This window comes from Nomascus leucogenys, chromosome 12 (assembly GCF_006542625.1).
Source record: "Nomascus leucogenys isolate Asia chromosome 12, Asia_NLE_v1, whole genome shotgun sequence".
NCBI lineage: Eukaryota > Metazoa > Chordata > Mammalia > Primates > Hylobatidae > Nomascus > Nomascus leucogenys.
In genome coordinates this window covers 66,192,095-66,206,175 of record NC_044392.1, presented here as the reverse complement: position 1 = coordinate 66,206,175, position 14,081 = coordinate 66,192,095, and the positions used below count along the sequence as shown (strand labels likewise).

The following is a 14,081-nucleotide window of genomic DNA, read 5'->3' as shown; positions in this document are numbered from 1 at the left end:
TCTGAGTTTTCTTCTTGGACACCTTGTACCCACAGTTCTCCAGGTGCCAAAGCAGGGCATCCCTCCCTTTTGCGCACCCGACTGCCGTGGAGTGTCCCAGCAGAAGGTCATCTGTGTACTGGAGCAAGACTCAGTCTAAGTCTTTAGCAGGCAACTTTTGCAGGTCTCGAGCCAGGGCCTCCCTGAAGATAGTAGGGGAGTTCTTGAACCCTTGGGGAAGCCAGGTCCAACTGTACTGAGTAGTGACACCTGACTCCGGATCTTCCCACTGAAAGGCAAACAGCTTCTGGCTCTCAGGAGCTAGTCTGATGCTAAAGAAGGCATCTTTTAAGCCCAGACAGGTAAACTAGCTGTCCTCAGCCAGCAGCAGCCCTAACAATGTGTAAGGGTTGGGAACTGTTGGGTGCAGAGTCACTGTAGCTTGGTTGACCAAGCGCAAGCCCTGTACTGGCTGTTAGTCCTTGGTCCCTGGCTTAGGGACAGGCAGGAGGGGTGTGTTCCATGGAGACTGGCAAAGAACTATAATTCCAAAGGCTTTTAAGCACCTGAGATGAACCTGGATTCCTTTGAGAGCTTCTCTGGGAATCAGATACTGCTTTTGTCTAATTGGCTGGGCCCCAGGCTTAACTTCTATGAGTACGGGGGCTTGGTCGACTGACAGTCCTGGAGGATTATCCTCCACCCATACTTGGGGCCATCGCTTAGCTGGTTTTATCTCTTGGCCTGGCTTAGTTAGAAAAAGTCTCCATTCTTCTTCCCAGGGGACCGTAAGCGCCATGATAACTCCTGTTCCCGGTAACTTTAGCTGTAAAGAGCCCTGTTTTGTAAAGGAGATGGTGGCTGTCAGCTTGCTAAGCAAGTCTCTTCTCAGCAAAGGCAAGGGACAGTCAGGCATGTACAAGAACTGGTGAAGTATTTCAAGTCCCCCCCACCAAGCAGGTCCACAATAGAGAGAAAGCCTGCTTAGTGGAAACTCCTGTTGTTCCGATTATATCAATGGTTTTCTTGGATAAGGGGGCAACCGGGGTGGTCACTACTGAATGTTCAGCACCAGTGTCGACCAAAAACTTAATGTCCTTGCACCCAATTGTAATCTTGACCATGGGCTCCTTGGGGGCACTTGAGCCTGGTCCCCTTCAGTCTAATAGCCCTTCAGCCAGATTGTACAAAGCTCCCTTGTCTTTATCTGAGGTCTTTTGCTCCGAATCATCTTGCTTTTCCTTCAGTTGGGGACACTTATCTTTCCAATGTCCTATTTCCTTACAATAGGCACATGGGTTACGATGCAAGCATGGCGGATTAGATTGGGTATTCTTCTCAGATCTCCTCTTTCTCTGTCCTTTTGGGGGAATTCCCCTAATGGCCACGGCCAGTAAGTCGGCGTTTGGCCTGGTCTGGCATTTGCCTTCCTTACAGCTTTCTCTGCAGCTTATTGCATCTCTATTCACAAACACCTGATTGGCTATTTCCAGTAACTGCAAGGTATTCATACCTGCAAACCCAGCCTGTTTCTGCAATTTTCTCCTGATATCTTCCATGCTTTGACTAACTAAGGCCATGTTAATCATGCATTGATTTTCAGAGCTATCTGGATCAAAAGGAGTGTACCTACGGTAAGCCTCACATAGTCTTTCATAGAATTGCACTGGACTTTCCTCTTTTCCTTGGATGACCTCAGAGACCTTATTTACATTTGTAGCCTTTTGAGCCCCTTTCTTTAGACCTTCTACCAATGCCTCATGGTACCGTCTTAGCCTCTCCATGTCTGGTCCCTTGTTCAGGTCCGATTGGGGGTCTGTTCCTGGCAGCTGAATTCTTATATATGCTTGGGGGTTTTGGTAATCGGGTGGGGCATGATCCTCTAGCCACTTAGTTGGCCCCTGGAGCACCCTTCACCTTTCATCTGTATTAAAGAGGTATATGAGCAGCTGGTGGCAATCAGCCCAAGTAGGATTATGAGTTTTATAATAGTTTAGAGCAAGTCAATTAAAACTTGAGGCTTTTTGGTGTAAGATAGGGTATTATTTTTCCAATTGAGGAGGTCAGCAGAGGTGAAAGGTTGATACACAAAGGCATGCCTTTCCACCATGTGTCCGTCCTCATCTATCCCAGTATATCACTGTTCTCTCAGGGGCATTTGGATTCCAGTCTTGGGCCGTAAGCGAGCTGCCAAGGGAGGAGTTTCTCCCATGGCTTCACTTCCTCTTTTGTCTACTGTGGGTGGTCTAGGAGTGTGGATATCTGGTGGAGGTGTAGGTGCTGTGGGCTCAGGAGTGGGAAGCCCTTCCTCTCAATAAGGAGGGGGCACTGCTGGTTCCAATTCCTGCCGTGATTCTTCTGGTGTTGGATCGGACAGGACTTTTGGCGCCGACTTCCTATGGCAGGTGAAGTGAGAACCTTCCTTAACTAACTGTCCCTTTGCTACTAGTACTTCTGCTGCCTGTCCTCTTAACCACTGTGGGGGATCTAAAACTAGCTGTAACCAAGAATCTATATACATGAACTGATCTTGTTGCCCTGGCTTACAGGTTCCCCTGTGCCATACCTTCGAGGGAAGGGACCTGTCCAGGCTTCCTTCTGATGGCCAACCCACCTCTAATGCTGGCCAGTCTATCTCACACAAAGTTCTAAGTTTTCCTGGTGTCATAGTAACTCCATAGTCTTCCTTAAATCCCTTTTTGAAAATTTCCAATGTAGTTCCTAGTCGGGTGGGCTTACTTTGTGCCTGACCCATGTTTCCTCGAGACAAAACACCACACTCACACTACACGCACACCACAAAACAAAGAACGGGTAAAGAGGGCACACACACACTTTTACAGTTTACACCAAACCAGAATCAAAACCAAAATCAGAGTATCAGGAAATCCAAGCCAGGTCAAAACCAAAACCAAAGTATCAAGCAATCCAAGTCAAGTCAAAAACAAAAACTAAAGTGCTGGTACAGGCACGTCGTGGGTCATCAGGCCACGCTTCCTCTCAAATGGAGTGCGCAAGTTCCAAAGAGCAGTCTTAGCAAGTTTCAGATGTCCAGACTCCAAGTGCCAGTTCCTTCCCAGTGTTCAGCCACTGCATTGCTCCTCCACGGGGGCCTGCCACGCGCTACTCTGGCGAGGCGTTCCACTGGGGCAATTGCCTACCTGGGAGCACTCTCAGGATCCGCGTCTCTCAAGCTGGCCGGAGTCCCCTGCAGGGATGCTCCACAGGGCAGGCCTAACCACCTAAGGGGCTGCCTCAACCATCCGTTAATCACCTTGATTCCTGTTCAGGGAACCAAGAAATGTAGCAGGACGAGCCGCAGACAAGAACCCCTCAGACACCGAGTTGTGGAAGGAAAGGGCTTTATTCAGCTGGGAGCATCAGTCTCCAAAACTGAGCTCCCCAAGTGAGCAATTCCTGTCCCTTTTAAGGGCTTACAACTGTAAGGGGGTCCGCTTGAGAGGGTCGTGATCGATTGAGCAAGCAGTGGGTATGTGACTGGGGGCTGCATGCACAGGTAATCAGAACGGAACAGAACATGACAGGGATTTTCACAGTACTTTTCCATACAATGTCTGGAATCTATAGATAACAGAACCAGCTAGGTCAGGGGTTGCTCTTTAACTACCAGGCCTGGAATGCTGCGCCGGGCTGTCTGACTACTGATTTATTTTCTGTCTTTTCTTTAACTCCTACTTTTTCTTTGAGGCAGAAATCGGGAATAAGACAATATGAGGGGTGGTCTCCTTCCTTATCGTAACAACCTTGTGAGGGAGGGTTCATTTATCAAAGAAGACACTGAGCACAGGAGGCCACCATTTACCAGGGGCAAAGCCAGGATCTGAACCCAGACGGCTAGGCTCCAGAGTCCGTGCTCCTGAGCACCACACAGTGCTGCTCTCTTGGAAATTCAGAAAGACTGGACCCAGTGCTCCAGGGCAGCAGGAGGAGGGCACATGCCAAGGATGTCACTGGGAAGGGAGCAGAGGTGAGGTTGTGAAGGTAAGCCTGAGAAGACAGTATGTTTTCCTGAGGTCTTAGAAGCTACTAAACGTCTTTAAGCAGGGGAGTGACATGAACAAATTTACACGTCAGAAAAATTACCCACTGAATTTTATGTCCTTCCCTTCCCCCACCATCCATCTGAACTCCCTAAGTCCTCTTTTTCTGCGTGGTTCATTTGCTCCACCTGTCCTGCAGCTGAAGGATAAGGAATGTGCAATTTCTATACACAGTCCAGGTGTTTTCATAAGTGCTTCTTAAACTGGCTTTAAAGGGAGATCGGTGTCCATGCCTATCCCTGTCCCTCTCTCCTTTCCCTAGTAACAGTGAAACAACTCTATAACAAACTTTCTTTTAATCACATAAGCTATTTCTTTCTGAACGAGAAATGCCCAGTTGCTCAACCTTCAACAATGAATGCAAATGAGTTTCCCTAATACTTTTGGGGAACTGCTCCACCAAATCTAATGCACCTGTTTCAAGTTTTCTTTTAAGCCCTTACTGATGGTACTTGTATAAAGCCATCACTATTGTGCCTCTGTGCCTTGGATGTGCCCCCAGCCACCCCCTTACATCTGCCACTTTCTTGAAGGCAGCCATTGTTACAGCATTCTTTTCTTGGCCCATACTAGAGTTAGAGCTGGGAGCTGATTGAGAACTGGGGATCCACCTCTCTTTTGGAAAGGATCTGTTCCTCTCAGTGGCCTTCCCTGCTTTCTGGGCCAGTAAGGTCCAGGTTTTGCATAACTGTTGAGTGGATTTTCACTAACAAACATAATAATTAAAAAAATTGAAACATGTGATTTGCCTATCTGATCTGTCCATCTGGAATTCATGTGAAATACATTTCACCTGCAGACCTGGGCTTTTTAAACTTCTCCCTTGCAAATTGCTCATTCCCTACCTTGCTGCTTTCTCCTGTCATCTGTCTTTCCCAGGATTTTTTTCTCATAGGACTGCAGGACCAATCTCCTGTTTCCTTCCTTCTTCCCTTGTGGTGAACAGACTCTAAGATGGCCCCCATGATCCTGCCTCCTAGTACTCATGCCCTTGAGTGTGGGTGGGGCTGGTGACTTGCTTCTAATAGAATAAGAACAGGTGATGGGATGTCACTGCTGTGATTAGATTACATAGGACTGTAGTGTTCTTTCTTCCAGGAGACTCCTTTACTAGCTTTGGTGAAATGGGTGGCCATGTTGAAGAGACCCCTTTTGCAAGGAACTGAAGGTGGCTCTAGCTGACAGCCAATGAGAAATGGAGGGCATCTGTCCCACAGGGAACAAAGAACTGATGCTATCAACAATTACACAAACTTGGAGGCAGATCCTTCTCCCACTGAGCCTGGGGATGAGATCAAAGCTCTGGATGACACACTGATTGCAGTTTTCAGATGAAACCCTGAGCAGAGGACCCAGTTCAGCTGTGCCCAGACTCCTAATCCACAAAACTTTGAGACCATAAACATGTATTGTTTTAGGCTGCTAAATTTGTGGGAATAGTGTAGAAGTCTTCCTTTGCCCCCTGGAGTATGGCAAGGTTCAGGCTGTTGTCCCATGACCGTGAAAAATTAGGCACATGGACATGGAGAGTGAGTAGGGCAGAGTAGAATTTATTGGGAAAAAGGAAAGCTCTCAGCAAAGACAGGGGTCTTGAAAGCAGGTTGCCAGTAAGGCATCTGTGTTCTGTGTCTTTTATGTGGCAGAAGCTGGGAAGTCTTCTGTGGGTTTTGCCCAGATGAGAGAAGTAACATTTTCTTCTTGGGGTGCTACAGCTGTGCATGCCTAAGGTTTGCCAAAGGGACTCCATCTTGGTTATTACCCATGAGTGCCTAAGCAAAACCCATGGGGGTGCTAAAACCACAATGCTAATGTCATGTTTAATGACATTATAATGAGCTGGGTTAAATTAGGGACATTTAGGCTGATTTATTGTGTCTGCACCAAAGTGGGGATGGTCACTTCCGAGCAACATCCTAGCTTAAGGGTAACTTCTTACATTTTTCCTATTAACTGTAGAGGCAGTATAGGCGCTGTCTTGCCGTTGTTCTTGTGAACATCGTTCCTTTCTATCCCTTCTCCTGAGACCCTCCCTCTCTATGTGCCTATCCATCCCTTAACTACCTCCTCTCTCAATAGTGTTACACAGCAATAAATAATGCATTCCCTTTTTGATTTCTGGTCATATCATCGATCTAGCCCCAGGGGCATCCTCAATTTCTCTGGCCTGACTTAAATACACAAGGGTAGAGCATACCGCTCCCCCACACTATGGAAATTATATCAATAGTTATCAGACTGAAAAACTTCTGAGCTTTATACCTCTTCTGGCCAAAGGCTCCCCATGCCCAAGATACTGGCCTGAACACCTAATCCCTGCTCACAGGGGGTGGCAAAACATGGCAGTTGAATTGTCTGCTTAGCACCTTCTGTCTGTAACACTCCTCCTGACATCACTGGGTATCCCTGCCATTTGGGCCCTCTGACCATCACTAGAGAGATCCTTGGCTTCTGGTCCATAGGGGATGGCAATCTGGCCCACAGGCCTGTCTCTGAAGTCTTTTCAGACTCTGTTCTGTGAAAGGAGAGTGGTGCCAAGTCATCTCCACAGGAGTCAGTGTTTCTTAAGTTTGCTTTCTTTTCTAAAAACTAGTTTCTACTACACAAGCAATGCATGAGTACATTCTCTTAGAAGAGCAAGTCTTAGCCTTAACTTGGAAATGCCCTTTAACTTCCACCATGGAGTCTGGGCCTTTATCCCACTTGCCTGTAGTAAGCCTGTTATGAGTTTGGTGTTTCCCTCCAGACTCTTCTCTATGCTTGGAGATCTTTTTTATTTTTTTAAGAGACAGGGTCTTGCTCAGTCACCCAGGTTGGGGTGCAGTGGCAAGAACACAGCTCACTGCAGCTTCAAATTCCTGGGCTCAAGTGATCCTCCCACCTCAGCCTCCTGGGTAGCTGGGACTATGCATGAGCAACTGTGCCCAGCTAATTAAAAAATTTTTGGGGGGAGACAGGGGTCTCACTATGTTGCCCAGGCTGGTCTTAAACTCCTGGCCTCAACTGACCCTCTCACCTCAGCCTCTGAAGGTGTTGTTATTACAGCTGTGAGCAACCACACCTGGCCTGTTTTGGGGATCTTTGCATGTTAGTTCACACAGTTCAGTCTCATTCTTCTGTTGCCATGTGGTACTCCATAGTATTGACAGGTATTTACATGGTTTCCACTTATTTGTCATTACAAACAATGCCACAGTGAACATCTTAGTATATGCCTCTTTGAGTGAGTTTTTTTTTTTTTTTTTTTGAGACAGAACAGAGTCTTGCCCTGTAGCCAGGCTGGAGTGCAGTGGCGTGATCTCGGCTCACTGCAACCTCTGCCTCCCAGGTTCAAACAATTCTCCTGCCTCAGCCTCCTGAGTAGCTGGGACTATAGGCACATGCCACCATGCCCAGCTAATTTTTGTATTTTTAGTAGAAACGGGGTTTCATCATGTTGGCCAGGATGGTCTCAATCTCTTGACCTCGTGATCCGCCTGCCTCAGCCTCCCAAAGTGCTGGGATTACAGGCGTGAGCCACCAAGCCCGGCCATGGATGAGTTTTTATAGCATGGAATTGCTGGGTCATAGGATATGATTTAAATTTTAGAATTGTCCTCCAAAGTAGCTATACTAATTTACAAGTTGACCAGCAGGAAATGCATATCACTTTCCTAAGCCTTGCCAACACTTTAGATACTTTTTACTCATCGGGTAGAAGGAAATATGGTTTCTCACTGTTGTAATTTATAATTCCTTACATTATAAACATCTTTTAGACATTTTTGGCCATATTTCTATTTTATAAATTGTTCATCGATTTTGTCCATTTTTAAAAACTCAATTGTCTTAATGATTTATAGGTCTTTATATAATCTTTATACTAGTGCTTTTTGTCTCACTTATTATTTGTGGGTGCCTTAGGAAAAGTTGCAGAATTTGATCCTATTCAATTGGTAACTCTTTCCTTTGTGATTCTGTTATTATTTAAAAAAGTAAAAGAATAAAGAATGGCTACTCCACAGGCAGAGCAGCCTATGGTTTTTTCTTTTTACATCTTTAAAGAAACTTCTCCTATCCTGTGGTCACAAAAATTCTTACATTTTCATCAATATTTCAACAACTTTGTGTTTAATGTTGGGCCTTAAATTCCAGATTAATTTTAGTGAATAGTGTCAAGTGGGGCTCTATTATTTTTAATGAGTAAGCAATTGTCCCAACTCTATTGGCTAGCCCACCAGTCTGAAATACTGCCTTTATCACACTAAACTCCCAGGTGTACACAGGATGGTTTCTGAACTCCAGTTAAGTCCATCAGTACCACAGTTTTACTTGTGTTATCCTCACCCAGTCTTCACAGGGACTCCAGTCCCATTTAACACACCTGCTCTCTCCAACTGTGCAATCTCTTTTTTTCTAGTAACCACTCTCAGGGCTTGGGCATGAACCTACAGCCCTTGAACTCAGTTGGGGAGTAGGGAAATGCCAGCATCACAGTGGTTCAATTCATATCTTGATGATTCTCCACATATTCTTTTTCCCTTTTAGCCTTTATACCCAAGAGAAATTCAGCTGGACGCCAGTAACGTTAAGTGCTATTTATTGAAAAGAGCAAAGAAAGAGTGCTGACCCCTTAGGGACAGGATGAAACAAAACAAGCTCTGCAAGTCTGCCTCCTGCTCAGCATATAGGCTTGTTGCCCCACTGGGCCATCTTGTTGTTGATGGGCATCTTGAAGAACTGATCAGACTGTATGTAGGCAGCGATTTTCTCCAAAGCCTGAAAGGAAAATACACCAAATCTTATAAAGACTCCAACCCAACAGATGCATAGCAGAACAGCAACATTCACATGTTGCCTGCGTCTACCTCCTCCATTTTTTGTAGACAGTGCCTTCGAGGTATAGAAGTCAGGCTCTTCCCAAGACTTAAAGGTCTAGAGGTGTCCAACCATTGATCCCTTTAGGCAAAAGCCGGGGAGGAATCCTCCACAATGGGATCCTGCAGGTCCCAGGGGAGCCTGTGAGTGTTTTTATAAGAGAAAGGTGCAGGAAACGTCACCTCAAAACGGCACATGAAAGCCTTCAGGTTTGGGAACTCATCCAGGCACTTGGGGTCAAATATACGGTTCTGATCCAAGATGTCATAGGTGAGAAAATCCACAAAGGTGAGCTAGAAGAAAAGCAATAAGATGCTTAGGTCTGAGGAGCAGTAGCCTGCAGAGACAGAGAGGTATCCTCTTCTTTTCCCTTCTTCCTACCTTTTCCCCGGCAAACCATGAGAATTTCCTCAGAAACATGGAGAATTGTTTCAGTTGTCCAGGTAGCTCTTCCAAGTACTGAGGCTTCAGTTTTTCCTGAGAGGAAAAAACAGAATGAGAATAGTGGTGATCATCTTTGTAGTTAATCAGAGCACAGGCCAGTGATGGACATTTAGTAGCCCCTTCTCTAGGTGGGTTCTCATTGCCTTCACTTGAGAAGGCAGGGCGGGGAAGGAGGAGTTTGGAAAGAAGAGGCACCAGCACCAGAATTACATGACAAAACAAACCAAAAAATATAAGTTCTGTTTCTTATTCTAACAATCTGGGTTGGTGGGAAGGTAGCAGCAGCAGAATGGAACAGACATAACCCTTGGGTTCCTAAATACCCCTTTTTCTGATACTCCATTCAGCAGATGTGTGCTAAGAAAACTCACGTGGTCAGAGCTGTAACAGAGCCTTATCAATTGTGTGCGGAAATCCATTACTTGGTTCTCTATGATGTCCACTCGAATCTTTTCTTCTTCAGTCTCACCACCTGTAGGCCAAATGACAACAAATCACCCTTGGCATCATCCACTCTCAGACAAACTACCAGCCTGGGGTCCCTCACCAGCCCTACCCCACTCACACATGTTGTGCTTGCGAGCGATGTAGCGCAAGATGGCATTGCTCTGGGTGATCTTGTTCTTCCCATCCAGGAGGTAGGGCAGCTGAAAGGAAAAGGACGGGACAAATGAACAACCTACCTCTCTCTCGATTCCCTACCTCTCTCTCCTGGGGAAAAGAACACTTGCAGGGCAGTGAATGAGAGAGAGAAGATGCTGTGTCAGGAGAAAAAAGAAAATAAGTAGAAGGTAGCAACTGGGTCCACAAGATTCTAGATAGGGGTTCTTAAATTGGTGTGTGTATGTGTGGGTGTACGTGCATGCCATGGACCTTTTCTCAGAATAAAGTTGTTAAATGCATGAAGCAAAATAGATAACTTACACAATCAAAAAATATTTTTAAAAATTCAAATAGAGTAACATGTGCCTATTAGTGCATTAAATAGCAAGCAGATGTAATGACTAACATAATCTCAAAGTAAATAACATTATATGTGTGGGCGGTAAGCCACCCAGGCGCCGAGGCAAGAGACCGAGGACATGAGCTGTTCCAGTATAATAAAATATAAAACAAGGATAGTTATACCAGATATAGATCTTAGATATGATTATATATGAATATCATTAATCATTAGTTTGTAGCAATTACTCTTTATTCCAATATTATAATAATCCTTGCTCTATAATCATAACCTAGGAAAAACCAGGCCATACAGAGATAGGAGCTGAGGGGACATAGTGAGGTGTGACCAGAAGACAAGAGTGTGAGCCTTCTGTTATGCCCAGATAGGGCCACCAGAAGGGCTCCTTGGTCTAGCAGTGACACCAGCATCTGGGAAGACGCCCATTGCCAGGCGGACCATGGTCTAGCGGTAGCGAAAAGTGTCAAGGAACAACACCTGCTACTTAGCAGACCTGGAAAGGGAGTCTCCTTTTCCCCGGGGGAGTTTAGAGAAGACTCTGCTCCTCCACCTCTTGTGGAGGGCCTGACATCAGTCAGGCTTGCCCGCAGTTATCTGGAGGCCTAACCGTCTCCCTGTGATGCTGTGCTTCAGTGGTCATGCTCCTAGTCTGCCTTCATGTTCCATCCTGTATACCTGGCTCTGCCTTCTAGATAGCAGTAGAAAATTAGTGAAAGTACTAAAAGTCTCTGATATGCAGAAATAATGGCGTAAGCTGTCTTTCTCTTTGTCTCCTCTCTCTCTCTGCCTCGGCTGCCAGGCAGGGAAGGGCCCCCTGTCCAGTGGACACGTGACCCACGTGACCTTACCTATCATTGGAGATGACTCACACTCTTTACCCTGCCCCTTTTGCTTTGTATCCAATAAATAACAGCGCAGCCAGACATTCAGGGCCACTACCGGTCTCCGCGTCTTGGTGGTAGTGGTCCCCCGGGCCCAGCTGTCTTTTATCTCTTTGTCTTGTGTCTTTATTTCTACACTCTCTTGTCGCCACACACAGGGAGAGACCCACCGACCCTGTGGGGCTGGACCCTACAATATGTATATATTTACTTACATGCATATAAGTATCACTTAAAATATCTGCAATGCATGTAATAGAATATGAAACTACCTAATTTCAGGCTGGGCACAGTGGCTCATGCCTGTAATCCCAACACTTTGGAAGGCTGAGGTGGGAGGATTGTTTGAGCCCAGAAGTTCAGGATCGGCCTGGGTAACATGGCAAAACCCTGTCTCTAACAAAAATACAAAAATTAGCTGGGCATAGTGGTGTGAGCCTGTAGTCCCAGCTCCTTGGGAGGCTGAGGTGGGAGGACTGGTTGAGCCTGGGAGGTTGAGGCTGCAGTGAGCTGTGATTGTGCCACTGCACTCCAGCCTGAGTGACAGAGTGAGACCCTGTCTCAAAACAAGAGAACAAGAAACACACAAAAAAGAAAATACCTGATTTCTACTAGTGACAAAGTGACAGACATGGCTAATAACCAGTGTCACTTATTGTCTCTCTTCACAATAAAAGGAAATAACTTTTGCTAGTGGTTAATGGGGATGAAAATACATATCCATCCAGTTCAAGGACCCCTGAATTCTATTTATTCTATCCAGGTTAAGATCCCCTATTTTGCATCCTTCTGTACCAGGCAGGAGGCAAGGATGGATATACTTGAAGGCTTTCCCTTCTGCCTGCCACCTCTACTAAAGCCACTTACATTAGGAAAGTCCAGGTCTAGCTTGAATTTCACATCCAGCCATTGGCTTCGATCATAGTCAGGAGCTGTAAGAGACAGAATTAAGTGGGACCCAACTTCCTTAATACCCCACCTGACAAGAGCGAAAGATCTAAAGAAATGACTTGGTCCCAATACCTCAAATTCTCAGGCCCCAAAAGCATAACCATCGAGCCTCTGAGCCCTGTTTGGTTAAGCATTAAGACGGGTTTGGGCTGTGTTAAAGAGAGAGCCCCCAGTTCCAGATAAAGGATGTGTCTCTATTTATCCAGATTGGGGCAGACGTCCCACCCGGCCTTGGCGCGACGCCACCATCTTCTGGGCGTAAGAAGACCAGGGCAAGTGGAGGGCCAGCTTGGCTGCGCGGGCACTCGGAGCGGCATTACCTTCCCCGCACGTGTACCGTTTCTCCTCGTAGGAGGTATCCGTGAACTCCAGGAGCAGGCGGATGGCGTGCGCCAGCTGGGGAAGACAGCGGTTCAGCGACTGCGCAGCTCCCAACCATTCCCAACCCCCGCCCGCTAACGTCCCCCGGCCTGGGGCTGCCGAGCCCCTGCATCCTCCCGGGGCGGTGGTTAATTGGCCCCCAGGCCCGGCTCCGGCGTGGTCTCCTCCGCCCCTCCCCACAGGGCCCGCGATCCCAGAGGCTGGGCAGGGGTCGACATCCGTGGCTCGGCAGCTCGAAAAGGCTCCCGGGTAGAGCTGCTCTGATCGCGGACCCAGAGACCCGCCCTCTCCGCGTCAGTCTCTTTGACCGAGCGGCTCTACCGTTGAGACGGCACTCACCCCACGAATATCCCAGTACCCGAGAACCATAGACGACTCGCACGACATGGTGACGGGCCTCCGAGCCTTCGAGGACTGGGGAAACTGTGAGCGGGAGGGGCTTTATACCCGACATAAGGGGGCGGGGCCCACGCGCGGGCGCCCTGACTCCGCCTCCGCCCCGTTCTCCGTCCCCTCCCTCCGCGGCTCCACAGGGCCGTGCGCAGGCGCGACTTCTGCCGGCGTTGGGGTTCAGGGCCTGGCGACCCCAAGGCGGGACCCAGGCAGGAGCGCTGCAGGCGAGCAAGGGACCCGAGGTTGAGGCTCCTCCCTTCCCCGCGGGTGGGAGCCAGACTTCATTCATTAATGGTGCCAGTGAAGACGCGAAAAGCACCACTAGCCAGGCAGTGGGGACCCTAGTTACCCAGGGAGGGCGAGATTCGCGCCGTTTTTACCGAGCCAGCCGGGGCTGGAATGAGGGATAGGGAGATTGGGGCAAGGCCGGAGAGTGGGACCAGCCTCTGACCACACAGAGCAGAAGATTCCCCACAGACCAAGCTCCCCTCTCTGTCAGTCAAGGACCTCTAAAACCTGACCCCAACATGCTTTTCCAGTCCTATCTCTCCCTCAGCCCGTCACAACTTCATAAGCCAGCCCAACCCAACAATACTTGCTGTTCCTTCTACACACACTTGCGTTTCCCACCTTGGAGTGTTTGCTCTGTGATCCTCCTGCCTGCATCCTAATTTCCACAGCCTATCCTTCCTCAGCAGCCTTGCTGAAATGTCTCCCTTCTCTTTGAAGCCTTCTCAGAACCAACCTCTATCCTGGCCAGAAGAGGTCTCTTATCTCGAATGTTTCCTACCTTTGTTTTATGGGCTTAAGTAATTTATGGATTCCTTATTATAATTTCCTCCTCCAACCCCTCCCACTTCCTAATGCTCACGCGTTTAGGGAAATTAATCTTGCCTCTTTGTGTAGGGTGGACTGGAGGAGGAAAGGTACTACCATTTTTCATTCATTCATTCATCTGTCCAACAATGTTTAACATGCCTGTTATGGACAGGCACTGTTTTAGGTGCTGGGGATACAGAATTGAACTCAACAGTCAAAATCCCTGCCCTCAGGAAGTTTACATTCTAATGGGGAAGAAATAAACTAATATATAGTAAATATCTAGTAAGTCAGATGGTGATACACATCCTATGGAGAGAAAATCGAGAAGAGAGATAGGGGGTCTCAGGGTGG

At 47.4% G+C, this 14,081-nt stretch overlaps 1 protein-coding gene across 2 annotated transcripts; it reads right to left on the bottom strand.

The window, feature by feature from the left end:
- Window positions 1–5,565: 5,565 nt before the first annotated feature.
- On the bottom strand, window positions 5,566–13,654 carry GSTM3 (glutathione S-transferase mu 3). 2 transcript variants are annotated; one of them, NM_001367605.1, is given in 9 exon segments: window positions 8,125–8,795; window positions 9,077–9,187; window positions 9,276–9,371; window positions 9,710–9,810; window positions 9,904–9,985; window positions 12,051–12,115; window positions 12,455–12,530; window positions 12,855–13,126; window positions 13,569–13,654. In NM_001367605.1, coding segments are annotated over 8 exon segments (678 nt in total). In that variant the 5' UTR covers window positions 12,903–13,126; window positions 13,569–13,654; the 3' UTR covers window positions 8,125–8,696.
- Between the last annotated feature and the right edge of the window lie 427 nt (window positions 13,655–14,081).